Genomic DNA, 23241 nt, shown 5'->3' on the forward strand with positions numbered 1-23241 from the left:
TAACAAAGGCCTTTTGCCGTGGTATCAGAATTACAAAAACACCGTAGGCATTTGAACTTATCCTCGAGAGTCAGGTGAATGGTTGAGGGTACTGAGCCAGTATTGCAACGTGTTCTTATAGCAAACAATGCCACATTTAATTAACTTTCTTAAAGAACATTCTAGATAGAAAGATCATTTTGCAAAATAGTGGTGTTTTAGGAGAGATTACAGTTAGCAGCTTTCTCATACTCTTGATCTTGACCAAATCGCAATAGAGTGAGTAATTTAGGGACAATTTAGTAACTCTAAAGTGAACTACTGTGTACTGTGATTGAATATCTGGATAAATCAGACTGCATTCCATATCTACCCGTCTCTTGCTCCCAGGCAGTGGTGTAACTACCGGGGTCGCAGCGGTCGCGACTGCGACTGGGCCCTGGAGTTCTGCCAGTCAGGGGGGCCCAAGGGGTGCCGAGCGGTTGCTGAAAACGAGCAACCGCTCGGCAACTTTTGGGCCCCCCTGACTGACAGAAATCCAGGATGCCTCCGCTGCTGCCGCCGCCGTCGCCGCTGCCGCCGCCTGCCTCAGCGCTCCCCAGAGGGCCCTTAACAGATTCTCGCACCGGGGCCCTTAGGTTTCTAGTTACGCCCCTGCTCCCAGGTAGAAAAGTCTTGATATGTAATGGAAATCTTATGTGTACACTTACAGAGAAATAACACTGGATCAGTTTGTAGTAAGAGTTCAACAAGACTGGCCAAATCACATACAGGTAAAGCAGGAGGCCAGCTGGTGTCTTACAGGGATAGAAGGCATACCACAGGGTCAAAATATGAAATAACAACAAATGAAATAGAAAAGAGTTAATAACTACAACCACTTACAAGTCTGGTGGGTGCAGACCTTTGATGATCCTCACAGTGGTGTCCGATTAATAAAAATGAAATATCAATTATTGTTGGTAATTTATAAGGAAATGATTCACCAAAGGGGGTATTAGAAGACGCTTGTCCAGGGCTCCATTATAACTACCTGCTCTAAATAAAGTTTTATTGCGTGCTCGATGACAGATTCCATAATGACATCAATCAATAGTCAAAAAGTGGTTCCATACATTTCTGAATTTTACTAATAACATGACAAAGTCATGATTTATAAAGACACGGAGGCTGATATTTTACAAGTTCAAAGCTGATCCATAACAACGCCAGTTTTAAAAGAGTTTAGGAGGTGATCAATGATCGCCTCTTAAACGTCAATGAAGTCGCTGAAATGCCTCGATAGCTAGGCATTCAGTGATACAGAACACCCAGGACGCGTTGTGACCGCTAAGAAAAGAGTTCTCAGGAATCTCTCCCCAGACCCTCATGAGAACTCTGGCTCCCCTTGCAGGTTGAATACAGGTACTGCATTCTACCATGCAAGTCAACGGAGTCCAGTTTTTTTTTTCTTTTAATTTTTCTTTTTGTTATTTTCATAATACATATAGACAAATTAGACATCAGATAAACAAAAACAATAAGAAAAAAAATGTAACAAATACGGGGTCAGAGTATCATCGTTAATTTTTAAGTATATAATGCACATTTATATTTCATTTAGAATCTTACGTATATAACTTTTTATATTACAAGTCTCTAAATTTGTGCTTATATCTAACCATATCACCCCAGATAAATAATAATTACAAATTAAGATAAACAAGAAAAGCCGGGAATATATGTTGATTATTATTTTACTCTTATATTATTTAATTTAGTAATCCAGTCCTCATATATCAATGTTTTTCTTTTCTGTTGTGGACTAATCCAGTGAAAACCGCTCTCCATTTGTAACTGGAATAACACCTGATTTTCTAATTGTGAATATATAAATGGTTTACTTTCTTTCCAATTTCTTGCTATCAATAATTTCGTAGCTGCAAATATATGAGTGATCATTATTTTTTTATTTAACGGTAGTTCAGATGGAAATACATGAAGAAGAGCAATTTCTAATGTTTTATTAATCTTGATATTACCTATTTTTTCTAGGAGCTCAAAGGCAGACCTCCAAAGAGGCCTCACTTCTGTACACGTCCACCATATATGTTTGTAATCTCCCCTTTCCTGTCCAGTTTTCTAATCACAATGTGATTAGTAAAACAAATGTAAAAACATAAAAAAAAATAAAAATATGCATCAGCATAGGAAAGGGTTCTTCACAGTAAGAACAAAAAGAATATAGAACTCTCTGCCTAAGGATGTTGTGTTATCTAACTCTGTGGATATTTTTAAGAAAGGTCTGGATGCTTTTCTGGCTAAGGACAGTCGTATTAGAAAGTTGATCAAGGGAGTAATCTAATTGCCGCTATGGAATCAAGAAGTTATTTTTTTCCGTGTTGTGGCATAATTGGTAATTTCCCCTTCTTTTGGATCAACTTTAGAACTTTAGAACTAGGTATGTGTGAATGGTTGAACTTGATGGACTGAAGTCTTTTCAACCTACTATACTATATCAATAGTTAAAAAAATGGTAACATGTAAATGTTACGGGTGATGATATGAACCAATGAACCCAGGATCGTGTAATACCTGGTGTGAACGCTCTGGCCAGGAGATCAAGAGTTGCCTGCAAAACGCCCAAGATGACCCAGTGCCCCCGGAAATCAACCATTTTACTAGAAGAAGCTGGCCCTGGGCAATCTAATGACATTTCAAGAAACGTGCAGAACTATGATTGTGTATCCCACCATGGAGAGATCAGGACCAGTTCCACATTGTGTCGACATAAGTGAAGCAACGTGCAAGGTATCAGGCAAAACAACGGAAAGGCATAATGTCTGGCAGGGACCCATGACTGGAGGAAAGCATCAGTTTCTGATGCCTCTGGGTTTGGTCTCCAGCTAAAGAACCGAGGGAGTTGTATGTTCAGGGAAGGTCAAGGGACCCCACAAACCCAGAATACTCTGTAACTCTGGGTGTAATCGCCAATTGCTCAGATCCCAAAAGAAATGTGTGTTCCAATCCACGTCTGTGATGTTGGAGGCCAGGCAGAAGTTCCAAAACTCCACCGCGAGATGCGACAGTTCTTGAGACTTTGTGCCACCCAGATGATTGATGCATCTTACCGCAGATACGTTGTCCATGGCGAAATTAGACAAACGCTGTGCAAAACTCCGTTTGGCATGCGTGTTGCGAACTTCGCTTTATATGGACTGTGTGACAGAGCAAAATGGACATAAGGAGAGAGGCTTGTCTGTCAGACAGGCTGACTAATACTATATTATCACACTATAATGTAGTGTTATTAACCATGAGCGAGCTGTACCAAAAATATAGAATAACAATTTAAATGTAACATTTGTAGAAGCATATTGTGCGCACCAAATTTTGGCTCTGGGAAAAATTTTGCACAAGAGAAATTGTGGGAACATTCGTCGTAAGTAAGACCAAGACCTAAAGACCTGATCTTTAACCGTTGTAAGGGACCGGGAAAGATAGCCCGAATGGACGCAGATAATAGACCTATCATTCATGCCAGACAACGATCTATTATGATATATTATGAACACTTGCCAATTTTATGTGCTTTGTCCAATACTAAAAGAAAACCAAAGAATCCAATCATGGTGTAGAGTTACCACAAGTGTGTCAAGACCTGCTAATTTATTTTCAGAAAACATTACATAATTTGAAATGTTTTAATACAATTGTATCAATTATTGACAAAAAACTGGAAAATGAAAATGGAAAATAAACAGTTTGACATTTTATGCATTTACATCATCCTTCAGCGAATATGCAACTGAAAAGATACAAAAAGCATTTTATATAATCCTCCGCAGCGCTGCAGCAGACCTGGATCCTCTTCTATGGCAGCCGGTGGAAGTCTGGACGCAATCTCTGTTGGCATGACATGACCTTCCGGTACTCAATCATAGAAGCCCCAGAGGAAGTGCCGGGCAGAAGCAGAGGTTATCTACACGCATTGTGCAGATGTTCACCGGCTGCCCCCAAGAGACACCAAGGAGTCTGGAGCAGGGGCGGCAAGTCTGGGGATGCATTGGTAAGTCTGGGGTGGGCAGAGTGGCACATAGGGGAGTATAAGTCATATCAGTGGGGCAGAGTGGCATATCAGTGGGCCGAGTGGCACATAGGGGTATAATACTTATCTGAGAGGCAGAGTGGCATACAGGGGGTATAAGGCATATCCAGGGGCAGAGTGGCAAACCTTGGGGGCAGATGTGCATAACTGTGGGCAGATGTACATAATTGGGGGGCAGGTTGGCAAATAAAAGGAAATAAAAACAAGAATGCATCTTTCTCAATCATAGTTTTTATGAAATATGAAAAATTGTTTACATGTAAGTTAATATTTACTAGTAAAACATTTTCCTATAGGGAAGTCTTACATTCAGGCTTTTTCCTTCTTTCCTAAATTAATATTCAAATTCTGGGGGGTCACTCCGCCCCTATATATGCATTATACAGCCTATATGCCACCCTGCCTCCATGATATGTCACTCTGCCCCCTCAGATATGCCTTATACCCCCCTTTATGCCACTCTGCCAGCCCTCTGATATGACATCCTGCCCCCCTAGACTTATCAATGCATCCCCAGACTTGTTCCCCATGCTTCAGACTCCCTGGTGTCTAGTCGGGGCAGCCAGTGAACGTCTCTACGTGATCTTAGTAGATAACCTCCGCTGCTATCCGGCACTTCCGCTGGGGCTTCTATGACTGAGCACCGGAAAGTCATGTGCTCCATCATAGAAGGCCCAGCGGAAGTGCTGGGCAGAAGCGGAGGTTGGGATCCTCCTCTCTGGTGCTATGGCACTTCCTCTTGGGCTTCTATGACTGAGCAATGGAAGGTGATGTCACGCCAGCACTCTGACATAGAAGCCCTGGCTGAAGTGTCGGGCAGCAGAGGAGGTTGCCTGCACCAGACAGGATGATCCAGGTCACCTGCAGCGCAGCGGGGATCTGGATCTTAGTCTTAAAGTCAGACCACAATTTGAGGTCAAATTATAAAATGAAATTGAATATAAGACCATGGGTATTTTTCAGAGCATTTCAGAGCAAAACCTTGTCTTAAATTCGAGCAAATACATTATATAATGATCACTGACCAGAATATGTACCGACAAAAAAGAAAATCTGCTATACAATAATGCAGTAATAAAATTAAAAATACAAAATTTCTCTGTTATATATGTATTGAACACATCCAAGCAACTAGAGAAAATGACCTAAGATGAAACATTAACTCCTTACTATTCACATTGCAATATATAACCTGCTCCTTTTGATAGTATGTACTTGCTCCTACTTTCATGTTTTTGCTTGTAGATACTATGAATGAGATGTTTGGGTTGATTCAGAATACTATGGAGAAGAAAAAAAACCACAATAATGTTAATTTACTTGCCAATGCTCAGCAAAATCTTCTTAGTCAGGAATACATTATTTAACAGTGAGACAAATCATTTTTTTCTTCATTTAAATCTTCATGGGGCATCGCCATTTATATGAATTTCATCTGCAAACCCCATTTGCTTATGCATTTTCAAAACTGCTGTGAAACTATACACTTCACACAAATCACACATGTTAGTTATATTTGCCTTTTAACAATTAACACCTGATGTTAATTCTATTCTAGGGTGGTTCTGTTCGTCTTCTAGTGCTCATGAAAATGCTCCTTTTAGGGCCTTTGTAGAAGGACATCAGTTGAAATACCTCTTATAATAATGTCACAGAACTTAGTGAAGCAATTTGAGGACAAGTTGTTCCAAGTGCTGTTAAACTTTCACAATGCTAATTTGCAACTCAGTTATTTATTTTTAAGGTTGGATTACAACGCACACTCAGGAGACTGAATCATTTTTATCCAAAGCAAGATCATTTATTTAACTATGTTCAATATAAAAGTTAAGTCTCAGTTTATTGAGATATAAATCTTTAAATATCTAATTCTTAGAAAGAGACTTTTTCCCAATTTTGTCTTCAATGGAGGATGAAAAGACCAGGATATTAACAAAGCATTACACACCAAAATACTCTAGAACATCAAAACAAAAAAAACAAATACAAAATGTATTAGATATTTGCCCTGATTTTGGAAACACGTCATCTGCTAATTTTTTTCTAATGCATTATTATGGGATGAAAAAACCTGCTCCTTTAGGGCAGGGTGATATGAGGTTGTGGGGGCAAGTTGAGGTCAAATGTCTATGTAAAGAGAATAAGAAAGGGTTATATAAAGGTCAGGAGTTATATAAAAATTAAAAAAAATGAAAGATTATGTAAGCTAAGAAAGTTCTGGCGCTAGCGCTTTTTACTGCGTGATGTCAGAAGTGAGGGACAAACCTGGAAGAAGGTCTGCGAGGACTGCACAGAAGGAAAAAAGGCCCGCTACAAGGTGAAGGAGACATCAAGCAGAGAAAGGCTCTTCTGGATGCAGGCGAGGGCTGCAGCAGGCAGCTGAACAGGCTGGACAGGCATTGTGCACAGGCTGTTCCAGGGTCTGTACAGCTGCAGGACGGTAATCAGGAGGATTTGTTGAGAGCAGAAGGTGGAACTGGTGAAGATGTTGGCGAGTATGCTGATTTTAATATGAAGAAGTTAAATGATGCGGTTACAGTGCTTGTTGGTGTTTTGAGACGCATGCAATACCAGAATCCAGCTCAGGCTTGGGTTAATAATGATTTTAATGCTGGTTAAAGGTCTCATATTGCTAGTGCAGCTTGTATGAAAGAAATAATGTCTTGCGAGGTCTCGCTGTTTTCATTTAAGTAAGACTGTCAAAGAAGAAATTTGGAATGATGAGTATTTAGATATATTGTCTTTATTGCTACCTTCTAAGGAATTATTATAAACCATGAGAAGGAGGAAGAAAGACATAGACCAGTTGTTAGATCTTTTAGTAATTGGTTGCAGGCTATCTGTATTTTGGTGGCTGGGTATGGTTTAACTATGATGAGACTGTTAGACAGAAATTATCTGTACATAAAAATGTTACATGGCGTATGAAGGATGTGTATTATGTTACCACAGAGGCACGTTAACAGTTTTAGATCTGTGGGTAGTGTTGCTTAGCAGCCTAGACAGAAAGGTATTTGTTGGGCTTTTAATGAGTCACAATGTAAATGACCTAATTCATGTAAGTTTAGGCATAAATGTACAGTATGTGCTGGGAGTCATCCGGCGTTTAGAAGTTTTCGTAGGAACTTATAGAATACAGGAAAACAGCAGGTCCAGGAAAGCAATGACTCCAGTGAGAATAGCAAAACTGCTCCCCTCTTTAGACAGGTACCCAAGCAAACAGATGGCTAAGATAATTTGTCACTTTTTTTGGAAAGTTTTCTGGTTTATAAAAGTGAAGGTTTTGTTTGGGTTCATTATTAAAAATCTCAAATGATAATAAGGATGTTGTAAAGCTAAAATTAATAAAGAGTTGAATTTGGTAGGGTTGAAGGGCCTTTTAATGAACCACCTTTCCATGGTTTCATCTATCCCCTCTGGGCTTCGTACCAAAAAAGGAACCAGGTTCTTTTAGATTAAAACATCATCTATCTTTTCCTCGAGGTGGTTCTCTAAATAATGAAATAGCCAGGGATACATTTTCGGTGCATTATGCATCATTTGATGATGCTTTAAAGTGGGTCAGAGTTATTGGGAAAGATGCCTTGCTGGTTAAAGTGGATATTGAAGCGACATTTAGATTACTCCCAATTCATTCAGACTGTTTTCAATCTTTGGGTTTTCAATTTAAAAGTTTATTTTATTTTGATATTTACCAATGGCATGTGATGTATCTTGGTTTTTTTTAAGCATTTAGAATGAGGTGCCAAGAGCTTGTATATAGTTGTCTATATTTGTTACAAAGGTATGAATGGTTACAATTAAAGGTTTGTTGTTTGTTGGTAAAGTCTTGTGTTTTTATTTATTTTTGGTTTTTGTCCCTTACGACCTCATGAAATGAGTACCTTAAGAGATTGTTCCACTTTCAGCAGAACTGCCACTTCAAATATCATAACTTTCATTCTCCATGTGGCCAATTCCATCATTTTCATCTCATAAACTACAACATCAGGAAATTACACATTGTGTTACAATCAGTAGTCTTCCACTAAAGAAAACACTACACCGGGCCTGACGCTTTTGTTTTAGTAAACGACATGTTGGAGGAAATAGATTTGACAATGGGGTGAATCTGGGAGCAGGTGTAGAAGAGGCCCTGTATAAAATAAGCACAATTGTCTGTTTTTATGGGATGCAGGACAGCTTTTTCCATCCCACATGTGTCAGTAGAGGGCAGTTATAAAGCTATGAGATTTTTTGTTCTTCAAGATGTTAAATGTTGGCTGTTAAATCATTTATAGTCTTAGAAGTACAGGTGGTAGAACGTGAGCGACCTCTTTTGCTTGTGCGGTGTCAAAACAGTAATATTTCTGTAATGATGAAATGCCCTATGAGAGCAACCATGCAGCGTTAACAACTTCAATGCCACAATTGCTGTAATTAGGGGTTAATGTAGTGCTTTAATGGACTGGATAAAAATAAATGTAAAAAATCCAGCACTGGCCAGAAGGTCCTTGAGGTCCTTGTGCTGTTTTGGAAATATATAGTTTATGGGGGGTTATTTTGATGTTTAGTGTTACCCCCAAAAGCATGAGGTGTGTATCCTGGTTCAACTGCAGAAAAAAATTACTACTTTACTACTGATTTAGGGGTTTCTTGTGACCATGTAACACTGACATCTTACATATATGTGTGCTCGGGAGAATTGTGAGATTATATTTTTGTTTTCTTTTTTTCCTTGTTCCAGATAGCCCAACGTGGAGCAACTTTCCCAAAATATGTGAGAAGGAAGAACAAAAACCTCAAAATTCTGTGATTCTGACACCTAGAAAGACAAATTGTGTTCCTTTGAAATTTTGAAGTGGTGTGATTTTAGGGAATATATAGTTTTATAGGGTTGAATTGACATAAGGGACCTCTACTGTGTCTCACATGAGACATGGGCCCAGTAGAGTGATCTGTCAAAATTCCAGGTTTGAGATATCTTAACGTAACTATGACATATTGCGGAATATAAATCAAGAACTTTTAGTTTTACATATCTACATTGTGATTATGCAAAGCTTTTTTTTTGTTACACCAACTTTCAAGTTTTTATGTTGAATCGAACGTGCCAATGTGTCCCTAATCAGGGTTTTGAAATATAAAGTTCTATGGGGTTAAACTAAAATATGTGTCTGAAATGGACCTAACAAAGTAATCTGTCAAAATTCCAAGTTTAAAACCTGAAATGCGCAGGTTGCAATTTCAACCGTGCAATGTCCATAAAACATGCATGTGGAGTATTCCTGTACTTGAAGGTTGAGTTGTTCTTGTACTTGCACGTACCCCAGGAAATAAATCTACTGAACTACTGTGTGTATATATAAATGGAAACTATTTTTAATGCAGTGTTAGGCACAGTTTGGTGCTGAAGTGATTAAATAAAAAGGGTGTCAACTTTCAAAATATACATATTTTTGTTCAGCACGTTTGCCTTTTCTGGTTGCTATTGGGCTCAACTCCCAGTATATCAATTTTTTTAAAAAAATTGGAAACAGTGATGCATGTCATTTAAGCCTTGTAATAACCAAAAACACATGAAAATACTTGGCGTATGAGGTGTTTCCAAAATCAGGACAAATAGCTAAAGACATTTTGTTTTTTTTTGTTTTTTTCCTATGTATAGTTTGTTTATAGGTGAAACTGAGGAAAGCCTTGTTTCTTAATTTTTCCTAAATTTTTTTTTAGATGTTTTTCATACTAAACAATGTTTTAGATACATAATTGCTTTGGTTGTTTTTGGCCACATGGGAGGCGAATCCCTCTGAAATAGACCATTTTTTTGTGATTCAGATTCTACTTATTTCCACATAAATCAGGCCATGCTGATATTTCAGTAAATATATCATAGTCTCTATATTTACTAAATATGGAGGAAAACTAGTATGGTACATTACAATTTGATAAATCAACAGTGGGGGCTTCAATAATTTAATAAAAATGAAGACAGAAATAAAGTATGCATGGCTCTCCTTTTAGAATGTCTTGGATAAAGCTTTTGTCTCCTGTCTGCAACTGTACAAATGCAAGCAATTTGTGCAAGCATAGTAAGAGGTTCAAAAGTTTTCGGTATTATCTGCATTTGGGTTCAGGTGTTACATAATTGTTAGTATTTGCCCAGAAATAAGCAGCTACTTAACTGTTTATCATTTGGCTATGTTTTGAGATGACTGATGTCAGAACTCCATGCTCTACATTTATAGTTTATATAAGATCGATGTGAAAGTAGTCACTGAAGTATGACATCGTATACCTAAATACCCATATCATTTCCAACATCTTAAGGGCCAGGGTTATTTTTGAGTGTTTACACTTCAGGGATACATGACACAAAGGCAATCAATCGAGGTTTCAGGTTATTGAATGAAACATAAAGAAACTATGAGAATAATTACGCATGACGCCTTACACCCAAGAGGTTAAACGAGGACTACGAACTAAAACACTGCCTTTAATGTACCATTTGCTGGATACCTGGTATGTTGATGGCATGATCCACTAGATGTTTTGAGCTGTTCTTGTGATTATGATGGACAGGGCTATAGGCCCAGCTCTGAGGAGGGAATATGATTGTACAAAGGGTTGAACGCCAACCAGACACTCCTGACGCCAAAACATGGCCTAGGGAGGTTCTAGGAGTTAAATGTCCGTGCAAGCAACTTCATTAGTCGCTGGCAGAGGCCTCCTCCTGCATCAACCAATGAACGGCAACTCCCCTTCATTGGTTGATGCCAGATGAGCTCAGTGCCGGCGACCAATAGAGTTGCTGATACGGACCTTTAACTCCTGGAACCTCCCCAGGCCACGTTTCAGCATCAGGAGTTAAAGGTACATATGAGCAATTCTATTGGTCGCTGTCACTGCGCTGTCCTTCATTGGTTGATGCTGGAGGAGGCCCCTGCCGGCGACCAATAGAGTTGTTTGTACGGACCTTTAACTCCTGACGCCTGCTGCCGTTCGTATGGACCTTTAACTCCTGGAGCAGGCCCCAGGCCCAGTTGCTCCAAGCTGTACCTGGCAAAGCACAGGGCATGGTACAGCTTGGAGCAACTTAGCCTGCGGAGACTAATGGCTTTGGCGTCTTGAGTTAAAAGTCTGTAAGAGCATTTTAATGCCATGTTAATGCCTGGGTTCTTAATTAACCACTTACAACAGCCACCACAATGCACCGTTGACTATGTGCTGCTAGGTTAGAGGCCTCAGGTAGAGCAAAAAGTACATTCACCCTGGCAAGGCTGAAACAAAAATGGGCAAAAAAATCCACACAACCTCCCCTCTCCCAAAAAAGCCTTCTATTTTAACAGCTTACTACATACTTACTACATACTATCCATTTGTAACACTGCCATGGATTTTAACATGAATCCCATTTCCCAGTGTTTCAAGTCAATTAAATTAACTTGCTGTCATTACTAATTAAAATTTGGTTGCTGTTTGCATTAATTAGAATACACACAGGAAACTTCCTGGAACTACCTGTCCCTGAAATATTTTAATTTGCAAGTTCAATAGAGGGACGCTCTTTCACAGTGATTGCGGAGCTTGGAATATTATGTTGAGTGCTTATCCTTAAAAGAAAATTACATTAATATTCAGAATTTCACTGAGCTCTAACCATTAATACACTGTTTTGCATTCATAGTGGATTTTCATGGTGTACAAGGATGATCAGGTATGAGATATGCAAAGTCTTTTGTTTATTGTGTAGTATTTAAATGACAACCAGTTTTCACTCTATGCTCTTTGTTGTACTAAATAGATTAAAAATGTGATATATTCAAACACCTTTTAAAGCCTGGAACTCTGAATCAGCGGGCCTTTTTATAAAACATTTTTCAGAGATGACGTTTTGTATATAATTTCAGTTTTAATATGCTTTGAATTGTTTGAATCACTAATTGGTTTAGCTGTTAGATGTAATCATTTTCAAAACTACAAGTACAGGCAAGTGACTTACTCTCGGCTAGTAGCATTTTGCTAATACCATTACCTTCAAATAATTTGGGGCTGTATAGGTTTAGTGTTCTAACTTAATTACTATTATCACATGCATGCTAATAACCACACATCACATTTAGCCCATAAAGATAGAGTTATCCTTTACATTTGGCAATCCTTGCCTTATTCACTCTAAAAAGTTGTTAACCTGGCCTGATCCTGCTAAAAATTAAATAACATGGGCAGCAATTATAAACTACAGCAATATTGCACAAATAATTTTACATACATAAATATATAAATACGGAAACTCAATCTAAAAAATATTTACTGTCACTGCAAACAAGAACTAAAACTAGGAAGTACAAAGGCTCATTGAGACTGTAGGCGGGAATTGCCTTATAGCAAGAAGCCCACATGACCTTTGCCTACCTATACAGTGCACACTGTTCGTATTCAGTAAGTGGTGTTACTACACTGCCTGAGCGTAACTGTGCAGCCTGCGTAGCTTGCGCATGCAGAGTCAAAGAACAGCCGCTCCACTTATCCTGGGCTAAGTGTTTCAACATGCACTCCTTGCATGCATGCATGCGCATTGGAGTTTCAGCTTCCCTGAGCACCAAAGACTCGAGGAAGCCTGTTTAACTGGCTGAGCCAGGACCATTAAATAAAAGTAAGTCATGGGAGCGGTGACATAGTCTTTGGACAACTCTCTGCCCAGGGTTGAATTGGATTTAAAGGGAAAATATTCAGCCTGGCACAGGGGTGGAGGGTGCAAGGGCATACCTACGGTATTTGGTGGATCCTATATGTGGCACCCCCACTTTAAAATAAAAATGTATTGAATAAATTAAATACGTTTAACAAAATAACATTGACAGATAATACAGCTTTCTATAATAACAAAACCCAAAAGAACACAAGTCCAAAGTGATCATTCGGCAAAAATAAATTGCAAATGTATCAATGACTTCATCAAAGCAGTGGTACAGCTTAACTCCAATCACTATATACTGAGCCAGACATTGATGGTTGTACAGCATAACTCACATCAGTTCTATACTTCCTCCTCTCCAGCTATGAAAACATTTTAGTATGGGGATTTCTTTAAAAAAAACACCACCTGTCCCAAACCTCACCATACTGGAGTTGTGATAAGGGATTGGTTAAGAATGAGGGGCAACATTAATTGCATTTTACAGTCTAACATTTTTTTAAAAAAAATTAACTCCAATTAAATAGAACATACCTGACGTTTTGAAGGCAGTGAGTTCAACAGCCTAAAAAAGGAAACATTGTGATTACATATATGTATAAACATCGAACTCATAAATTAATTCTTGCATTGGCCCTCTCAAGCTTGCACGATGCGGTGGGGGAAATAAAATAAGCCCTGACAACTTGACCTCTTAGTGAATAGACCTTAATTAAAAGTAAAAGAAGTGGCAAGGAAAAACAACATGACAATGGAATGCTCCACAATGCCTTTTCAGGAAATACCTTATGGGGTAAGCAAGCAAAAGGAGATGGTAGGTGCTGACAATGATGACCAGTGGATCCGTAGGTGTTGCATTGCTTAAATGGCCCTTGCACCCATAAACTTCCACTATATCATTATGCACTTTACAGAAAAACAATATACCGCACAAATAAATTATACAAGAAACGTGCACCTTACATAGACAAATTAAACATCATATAAAAGCATAGTAAGAATTAAAATGAATTCTAGTTTACAGACATGGATTATCAGAACAATGAAATTATAAAACATTATTTTTACTATCAACATATATCAGTCCTAAGGAATCAATGTGTAAAGAGCTTTTGTTTAACATTTGACATTTTAATGTCAGCATTATTATTACATCTATAGCAGATCTTTCAGAATATAATGCAGAACAAGTATTGAAGCCACAAAATGAAAAACCTTGAAAATTTCAATAGATATCAGGTTTAACAAGAGCTGACACTTATTACTAAAATTCTATTTCATATATAATTCATTTAAATTACTTGACATTTATTAATTCTACTGTTGCTTAGGATTTGCTTAAAAATAGGACAATAGATATTAAAAAACATAGATACATATATACAGATACTGCCAGTATACCATTCTAATGATTTCTCCTCAGATCTCAAACAATATTTATTCTTTCTATAAAACATTTATAATTCACCCATGGTAACTGCTGAAAAATAAACACTTTATCATAAGATGTTTAACACTAGGTTTCTATAGTTCTGAAAGGATGAAACCCCACTGTAAATTGCCACCAAAGAGCACCAAACAGCTTTTTCAGCATAAGTGGCCGGCACAGAGGTCAAGGATATAATTGGCACCCGGGTTTGCTTTTCAATTTTTTATGTTTATTTGGGCTTTCATATTTTTGATATACTGTATTACACACAGTTAATTATGCACAAAAGGTATGTTCAGATATGATATGTACAAATCCATAAACCAAAGGGACAATAGTAAATATAGGAGTGAAAAAAATAAAATTAGGACCACAGCATGCACAAGTACCGTATTTCCCCATGTATAAGACACACCTTTTTTTGGGGTGTAAAAACAGGGTGCGTCTTATACCGTGGTTGTAGATTTTTTTTCTGCTTTCCTCTGTGTTGCTCAGCAGCGTCTCTTGTTCCGTCAAGGAGACACAAGAATCCAGTGGAGTCATGTGAATGTACTCCGTTCCGTTCCTGCTCCTGCTGCCCTGGCCGGGACAAGAGGAGTTCACTCTGAGTTCGAAAAACGCAGAGGAAAACAAAGTCTGCGAGCGGCACCGGAAGATCTGCAGTTCAGGTAAGGGTGGAGGACGGTGTGTGAGTCTGCGTGAATGGGGGAATGAATATGTGTGATAGCATGGATGTGTAAGTAGGGGGGCAGGGCACAGGGAGGCTGAAAGTAATGTGCATGTGTTGGCTGCTTGTGCATGACAGGAGTGTGATTACTATATTAAATATACATAACAGCAATAACACTCCTATCATGCCCAGGCATACCCAGATTCCAACACAGCTAACATCACACTCATCCTGGAACCTGGGCATGATAGAAGTGTAATTTGCGGGCCCCAAAATTATCTTATACATGGGAGCATCTTATACATGGAGAAATAGGGCATATGCAGGGGCCTAACTAGAAAACACAGGGCCCTGGTGGGAAAATTGCCCCAGGGCCCCCAACAGCTGGTCTGTGCCATCATTGCCCCCAAACAACTTGTCTGTGCCTTCTGTGTCCCTTGCCCCATCTCCAACATACACTTTGGCACACACATGTAAAAGCACACAAATTACACACACTTACTCATATCTTACTAACACACACGTACACATTCATTCTAACACACTCCATGCTCACACACAAACACCTACACATACATACACACAAATAAGAATAAAAACTAAAAATATATTATCCTATAACTATTGCAATAACTCATGTATAATTTATTTTATAGAAATGTGACACAAAATCAGGTATCAATAGGTTGTTGCCACAGAAAGCGAAGGTACACTCCAGGGATATGACAGCTAAGCGTCACACTATAGTTTACCTTTTTTTCATCCAAATGCATAGAAGGATTAATCAGAATCCTGAATTATTACTTGTGCAGCTCACTGGCAAGTCTTTACATTTTCCTACTCCCTTTAGAGCCCCCAGCTGGAGGGTGCCCAGACCTCCTGATAATTTCAGCCTCCTGTTTCTGTGCCAGGAAGGTGTTCTAGGTAGACAAGCAGTACAGTGCCAGAGATCCAGTTGTTCCCAGGCGTCTATCCTCCATTTGCCCCCCTATTCCTTTGTGTTTTCTATGCTCTCCCCATTCTTTTCTCTGCTTCCTCTTGCTTCCCCTCTCCATTTACCAGGACGAGCACTCGTGTTTGGGGCAGAAAACAGGCTGCGGCAGACTTTCAAGGGGAAACACTTGTGACTGCTCAGTCTAGAATGGTGCAATCGGGATGGATGGCCACAATTTAGTCTTTTTCCAACTATGCTTACTCTTCCTTTCCTATCTCCTTTTATGCAGACAACAGGGCAGGGGGTTGGTGATAATGAGAGTTTCCGCATTTGGATTCTTAGATTTGGGGTACTCCATTTCCGTACCCCTCCTTGTTTGCATGGGTCAAGCAAGGATGCAAGCAATAGAAAGGGAACATCTTCAGTGGCTCCCTGGTCTTGGTTGGGTTGACAGGTTTATCCGGTACCTCAGCGAGGGATCCTGTTCAATGGAGATTGGGTCAGGGCATCAACATAAAAGTAAAAAGAGCCAGGGCACGGCTTTTCAGGTCATTGCAGCCACCACAAAAGTGGAGATAAGATGGGCTAATAGGTAACTTTTGCCTGATTGTGAGTTGTGTCCAGTGGCATGTTTTCACAGGCATTTGTAGATGCAGCCAGTGGAAGATGGTTCCTTTGTGATTCATGCTGATGGAACATCATTGTACTATTTTCTGTTCCTTTCCCTTCTTCAGAGGTGCCTCAGATGGTTTTGTTTATCGGAGAAGGAATTTGGTTCCCATTACTTCCAGATTGGGATGTCTAGTTGGGATGTCAACATGTAAGGGTTCTCTCAGATATTTTCAGTAATCTAATTGTAATGCCTATGTTAGGCTGCATTTACTCAGTTCATTGGGAATGGTTGTTATAGTTATAGTTTTCTCTGTAGCTGTTTTAGTATGTATCTGTGGGCACGTCTGTGTACTTTTGGGCAGCCGGCAAGGCAGAGGCCAGACCACAAAACAGGCAGCTGGGTGTTCCTGGTTCATAGGTAGTGATTAGTTGGATGGGAATCTGAGGCTTGTGTGGCAAAATGTATTGTAATTGGTTTCTAGATGAACCAGGGTGGGAAGTAGCCAGATATCCTGGTGGTGCATGTAGGGGGTAATGACCGGGGAATAATGCCAATCTGCAGATTGGCCAACTATATGAAATGTTATCTGCTTTGGATTTGTCTGTGAGAGTAGTCACTGACAAAATCAACTACATTTAACTAAAATCAAGGTGATTAGTGAACTGATAATGAACTGATAGTTCAGAGTGCCTATTCTTAAATATCCTGTAGTGCAGTTTGAAACAAATCAATAGAATATTCTCTAAAATGTGGGACTCCTTCAGACAAGTTTGTCCTTATAACATTCTGAAAATCCCTGTAAGGATGCAGTTTCCATACATTCCACACTAATGTTACCTTATAATGAGTATATGGTTTGTGTCATGGTGATGGAACATACCAATCTCCTGCAGTCTTGTCGGTGGGGGGGGGCAGAGTCCCACATATGCTATGTTTCCTTACATTATTTATGCATACCTGCAAATACAGGGTTTGTATGTCTTATTCAGTTGATCAATACCTGCAGTGCTGTTTCCATGTGTTGCTTACTTGATCTATACCCTCAGTTCTGAGTTTACATCTGATTTCCAGTTGATCTATACCTGCAATGCTGGGTTTGTGTGTTCTGTTGATCTATAGCTGCAAAGGATTTTTTCCATACATTATTTTTGTATACCTGCAAATACAGGATTTGCATGTCTGATTCTGTTTATCTGATCTATACCGTCAGTGCTGAGTTCACATGTAAATTTGTAATTGATCCATACATGCAAAGCTGTGTTTGTGTGTTAATGTGTTGATCTATACCTGCATTGCTATGTTTCTATACATTATTTATGTATTATTATTTATGTATCCTGCAAATATAGGGTGTGTGTGTAGGGTCCAATTTTTATATATAATATGTATTGTCAGCAGGATAATATATATATTGTAAGCAGGGTCTAATATTAATATATATTGTCAACAGGGTCTAATATTAATATATATTGGCAGCAGGGTCTAATATATATATATTTTTTTTAAAGTTTTTTTAAAATCATATTTCAATCATGTTCTTTACTTCAAAGAGCTTAGTTAATTTTATGTAGTTAAAAATGCATGACTAAAGTATATATATATATATATATATATATATATATATATATACACACACACATATATACATACTGTATATAGTGAGGACACATTGAAGAGAATGTTCAATCCTGTAAAACAAAGCATAATTGATATGTAAACAAGAAATAATTTAAAACTGTGGGGTTTTTTTCTGGCTTGTTGACATCAGAGGAGTCAAGGCAATAATTAATTTAACAATGAACAGATTTTTTAATGGATGTGATACAGTCAAACCATTTCAATTATCCTTGCCATTATGAGTATGAAGTGGACTGTTCTAGAAATCTGACGGCTATTGTGGAAGATGATGGGGAACTACTGGTTCAAGGGACTCCATATAAGGTGTCTAATTTCGTGTAGAAGAGTATGTGTATTTCTCTAAACCTCCAAACAAAATGTGTGAAGCAATATTCTAAAAGCTGTAATGTATATTCAGCCATTCTGCAGGTAGCCCACATTTTGTTTTATTCATTATATTCCTCATGCTTAATCCATTCCTTAGAAAGATGCATGGCTATGACTTAAATTTACCCCTCATAAGGTATCCTTTGTTCATGTGTTTTTTGTATGTGAGGCAGCCAAATGGTGATCCAAATGGATAAGGTCAGATGCTATTCTCATATATGTTTTTTTTCCCAAATCTGATACTTTGCTCAAACTTAATAATGTGTTGTAGTTGCTTTGGAGATGATTTTGTCTGTTTTTTTTTCTGTCTTTGTAATCTTGGACAATGAGCATCTAATTTAAGTTGAAAAAGCAACTCCACTATTACTGAGGACCAACTGGCTGAAAATATGTGTTGCAACATTCCATTCTAAATCACAAATTTTATCCCAACTTCCCACAAGGATATATATATATTGTGATCTTGCACCCACACAGGGCACCAAACAGCACGGTGCTCTAGGGTAGTAAAGCCACAGTCTCGGTGAGGTAATCAACCACAATTTATTTGTAATCCAAGTATTCAGATTTTAACAGGCTTATACAGAACAAAATTTACCTATAAACAAAAGCCTAGCTCATCTGAACACTTACTAACATAGAAATCCTTCACTACCCAGGGTCTAAACTAAACAGAATGTAAGCTCACCAACCTTTTTGATGCTCTCTTTTGCACATAGCAATGAGTATGTGTGATTGAGGGAATGAATGAGTATCTGTGAATGAGGGAATGCGTATCTGTGAATGAGGGGATGCGTATCTGTGAATGAGTGAATATCTAAGAATGAATATATAATGAGTATATTTGTATGGGTGAATGAATATATGAATGAGTGAATGCATGTTTGTGGATGAGCAAATGAATGAATATGTGTGTGATAGCATGGATGTGTAAGTGGGGAGGAGCATGGCACAGGGAGGCTGTTTGCTTCCAATATGGGTGTTGGGCAGGTCCTGTGGATGCAATCTGGGTTCAAGAGTCTGGGAGCATTAATTCACAAGCTGGGTGCATCACATAAATCAGTACTGAAGGGGGGCGGATGGTGGGATAAATATACAATATGGGGCTAGCTGAAAGCAATACACAAGGGTGTGGGGTCATTAGGGTGACCACATCAGCCATGTTTTCCAGGACAAATAACTTTTACATATTGCTGACTAGCCCAGATAAAATGCTGCTCTGCAGTATGGAGGATGTATAGATGTAAGGTTTGGGAGATGGAGGAGTCCGGTATGCAGGAAAACCTCAGTTGAAAGAGCATAAACAGGGTCAGGATCACCAAATACAGCGTAGTCCAGTATACGTTAGCCGGGGTCAGGGTCACAGAAATCAGCGTAGTCCAGAATCAATAGCCAGGGTCGGTACACAGGAAATCAGAGAGAGCTGTTTAGAAGCCAAGGTCAGGATTCTGGAGGTCAGTGGAGGATAGGATACAACAAACTAAACAGCGGTACTCGGCCCAATAAATGGGAGCACTGATCACTGCTCAGTGATGGGTTTTAAACTTGCCGCTCGGTGGATGCCCCGCCTCCGTGGGTGACATCACCCAAGCGCGTTCCCCATCGTCTCCCTTCGGGGACGCATAAAGTTTGTTGAGGACGCGCGCTTAGAAGCAGTGATGCTGGAAGCATGGGAGGAAGCAGGAGACGCTATCCGCTGGATCCGGTACCCGCGGATAGCGGGTACTCAGGTGAGTGGCTTTGTCTGGGTTCGGTACCTGGACCCTGACAATAGACTCATGGAAGGAAACCAATTGGTCAGATATACACCCCCCCCATACTGCAGGGCATGGCTTGGCGGCATCAATACACAAGGGGGGCAGCTGGGGGCCATTACATAAATCAATACTAAAGGGAGGGACAGGCTAGAGGCATAAATACACATAGTTCTGGCTGCGGGCAATACACAAGGGGGTAGAAACACAAGGAACGGTTAACAACAAAGCAGTGTGGAAAATCCTTTTTTTGTTGTAGCTTAGTCTGTCTGGGTGTGAGTGGTGTTGTAGAACCTGTCCTGGTGTGTGTGTTTGGGTGTCGGTGTGGCAGAGCCTGTCCTGGTGTGTTTATTTGGTCATCTGTTTCCTGGCATTTTACTTACCATAGAAATAAATTGAACTATCGTATTGGCTCGATTATAGGCCGCACCCTTTTTTTAAAGAAAAAATACACGAGTGGAATGGTTATACAGTATTTTATCTAATGAACAGGAATACATGTATTTTACCATGTTTGGTATCTATTATACAGCATAGTCAGCATAGGTTATATACAAACAGAAATTTGGAAAACCAAGAGCCATTTTAAGGTCCCCCCTCAATTCATAATGCACCGTACTTATAGATATGCCACTCTGCCCCCTACATATGCCACTCTACTCCCCCAGATATGCTTTATGCCCCCCAGATATGCCACTCTGCCCCTTAGATATGCCACACGGCCCCTTCCAGAAAAGCCACTCTGCCCCCCCCAGATATGCCACTCTGTCCCCAATGTGTCACTCTGCCCCCCAGATATGCCACTCTGCCCCCACAGATATGCCACTCTGCTCCCCAGATATGCTTAATGCCCCCAGATATGCCACTCTGCTCCCCTAATATGCTTCATGCACCCCAGATATGCTGTATGTCCCCAGAAATGCCACTCTGCCCCCCCCAAGTTATGGGGCAGCCGGTGGACGTCTCCGGGATGTGCATAGACTGCTGCTCACCACTTTCGCCGGGGCTTCTATGTTGGTGCTCCGTCATAGAAGCCCCATTGCAAGTGTCGGCAGTAGTGGAAGTTGTCTGCGCGCATCGCACAGACGTTCACTGGCTGCCAGAGAGGAGGATACAGGTCCCCTGCAGCCCTGCGGGGATCCTTATTTCTGGCAGCCTGTGAATGTCTGCGCGATTTGCTCAGATAACCCCCACTGCTGCTGGCTGGTACTCCTGCTAGGGCTTCTATGGTGGAACACTGGAAGGTCATGTCACACAGGCACTTCTTCATAGAAGCCCCAGCCGAAGTGCCGGGAGCGGGGGTTGTCTGCATCGCACAGACTTTCACCAGCTGCCAGAGAGGAAGATCCAGGTCCCCTGCAGCGCTGCAGGGGATCGGGATCCTTACCCTGCTGCTTGCCCCCGGCAGGGCTAAATGAAAAGGACAAAAAAAACGGTAAAGAATGCGCATCCCTGCGCTAAACCCCCATTATTGGCCGCACCCCCACTTGGGGGAAGCAAGTGCGGCCTATAATCAGGCCAATACATTATTTAATATTTACTTATGTGTCTCTGATAAATTCTGTGTTTTAACTTGTTTAACTCGTCAGTTCTGGGTTTTAACTCATTTATATCTGATCTGATTATATAAAATATTTTTTTTTAAAAAAAATGTCAAAAAAATGTTTTTTTGTTTTTTTTTAGAAAAAAAGGTATCAAAAGAAAGCCTAACTTCTCCTTGAAAAAATAATATATAATTTGTGTGGGTGCACTAAATGAGAAAGAGGAAAGGTACAGTTAAACACACACACAGATTTTTTTTTTCAAAAAGAGCTCTGGTCCTTAAACAACAATTTAAGAAAATAGGTCTGTCAGCCATGGATTAACAATTATAGTTTATATAAGAGACCTAGTGAAAACTAATTTAATTATAAATAACAGTTTACTTAAAAAGTATAGTGGTCAATTGAGTAAAAGGTTAAATTGGCTGACCAGACTTGACTAAGGTTGAGGCTCTAACTTTAAACTTTGCAACTTTCAGACAAAGGCATTCTAGCTCTATTAGAATTTGCATGTCTTTGCCTGAAACTTGAAAAATGATGCTCCTCCTTCATGCCCTACATCTGCAGGAAACTCATATGTTTTGCCAACTCTCAAGCAATCACAATTTAGTTAAAACAGAAATATGTGTCCAAGGGCAGTTTGACAAGTTCAAAAAGAACTCGTGTGAAATTATCTCTTGGTTAAACATAATAGATAAATTCATTTGTGACCTGATCATCCAAAAACGAGAAAAGGTTTACTGACCAAGACTGATTTTTTCCCCTCACAGATAATATATTACTTAATATAATTAAATATTAAACGGACATTGCTTGTAATTTTCCAACAGCTTAGTGTCTACAAGCAGCAAGCACGTTTTATCCAATTTCCAAAGAACTCGTTAGATAAAGAAGACGGTTTTTAAACAATCCTTGATTTGAAATAATCAGAAGGATTACAGCGAAGCTTCTGTTGATGATAAGCTAATCTTCCCAAACCTGTCCCTGCCTCTTATTGCAAAATTACTCACACTGAACATGTGAAACTTACTTAACAGCTTAAAAAAAGACTAATGTTTTATCGACACAGCAATCCCCAAAATATAAGGTTCCGCCCAGCCAAATGCCAAGGACATGCTCTTTTCCTGGCAAGAGAAACACAGGTGACAGTTGTACAATATATAAACAAATGAACACAGGATTGCCCCAGGTAGCTGCCTGGGAAGCCTGAATTAGGACAGTTTTGTGTAAATGATTATGGTGAGAGTTTGAAGTTGTTTGCCAGGTGGTCATGCTTGTATTTGTTTTACATTGACATGTGCCATATTTGACCCTGCAGTTAATTTTGCACACATGGAGAAGTGGCCTGCCATAACATCTTGGCACAGTAGAATGGGTGTGCAGAAAACATTTGCAGGGTACCATTGTGCAGACAGACAGGGTTGGTTCTAAAGATTATGGGTTACTGATTTGGGACCCAAGTCTCATTGTCCTCTCCTTTATTCTGCTTTTCATGGACACCAGCTGACAAAGCCTTTTACTTAAAAGAATGCTATCAGTGCATCCCTAAATAAAAC

General features: G+C 39.5%; 1 protein-coding gene across 1 annotated transcript in view; it reads right to left on the bottom strand.

Annotated features, from left to right (window-relative positions):
- Positions 1 to 4982: 4982 nt before the first annotated feature.
- The window catches only part of ADGRD2 (adhesion G protein-coupled receptor D2), an 80213-nt gene continuing 61954 nt past the window's right edge, over positions 4983 to 23241 (bottom strand). Inside the window, exons 25-26 of the mRNA XM_053473854.1 lie at positions 13275 to 13305; positions 4983 to 5347 (exon numbers count right to left, since the gene is read on the bottom strand). Of these exons, the coding sequence (XP_053329829.1) occupies positions 5340 to 5347; positions 13275 to 13305 (39 nt within the window). The 3' untranslated portion in view covers positions 4983 to 5339. The remainder of the gene's footprint in view (positions 5348 to 13274; positions 13306 to 23241) is intronic.

This window comes from Spea bombifrons, chromosome 8 (genome assembly GCF_027358695.1).
Source record: "Spea bombifrons isolate aSpeBom1 chromosome 8, aSpeBom1.2.pri, whole genome shotgun sequence".
In the NCBI taxonomy this organism is placed as follows: Eukaryota; Metazoa; Chordata; class Amphibia; order Anura; family Pelobatidae; genus Spea; species Spea bombifrons.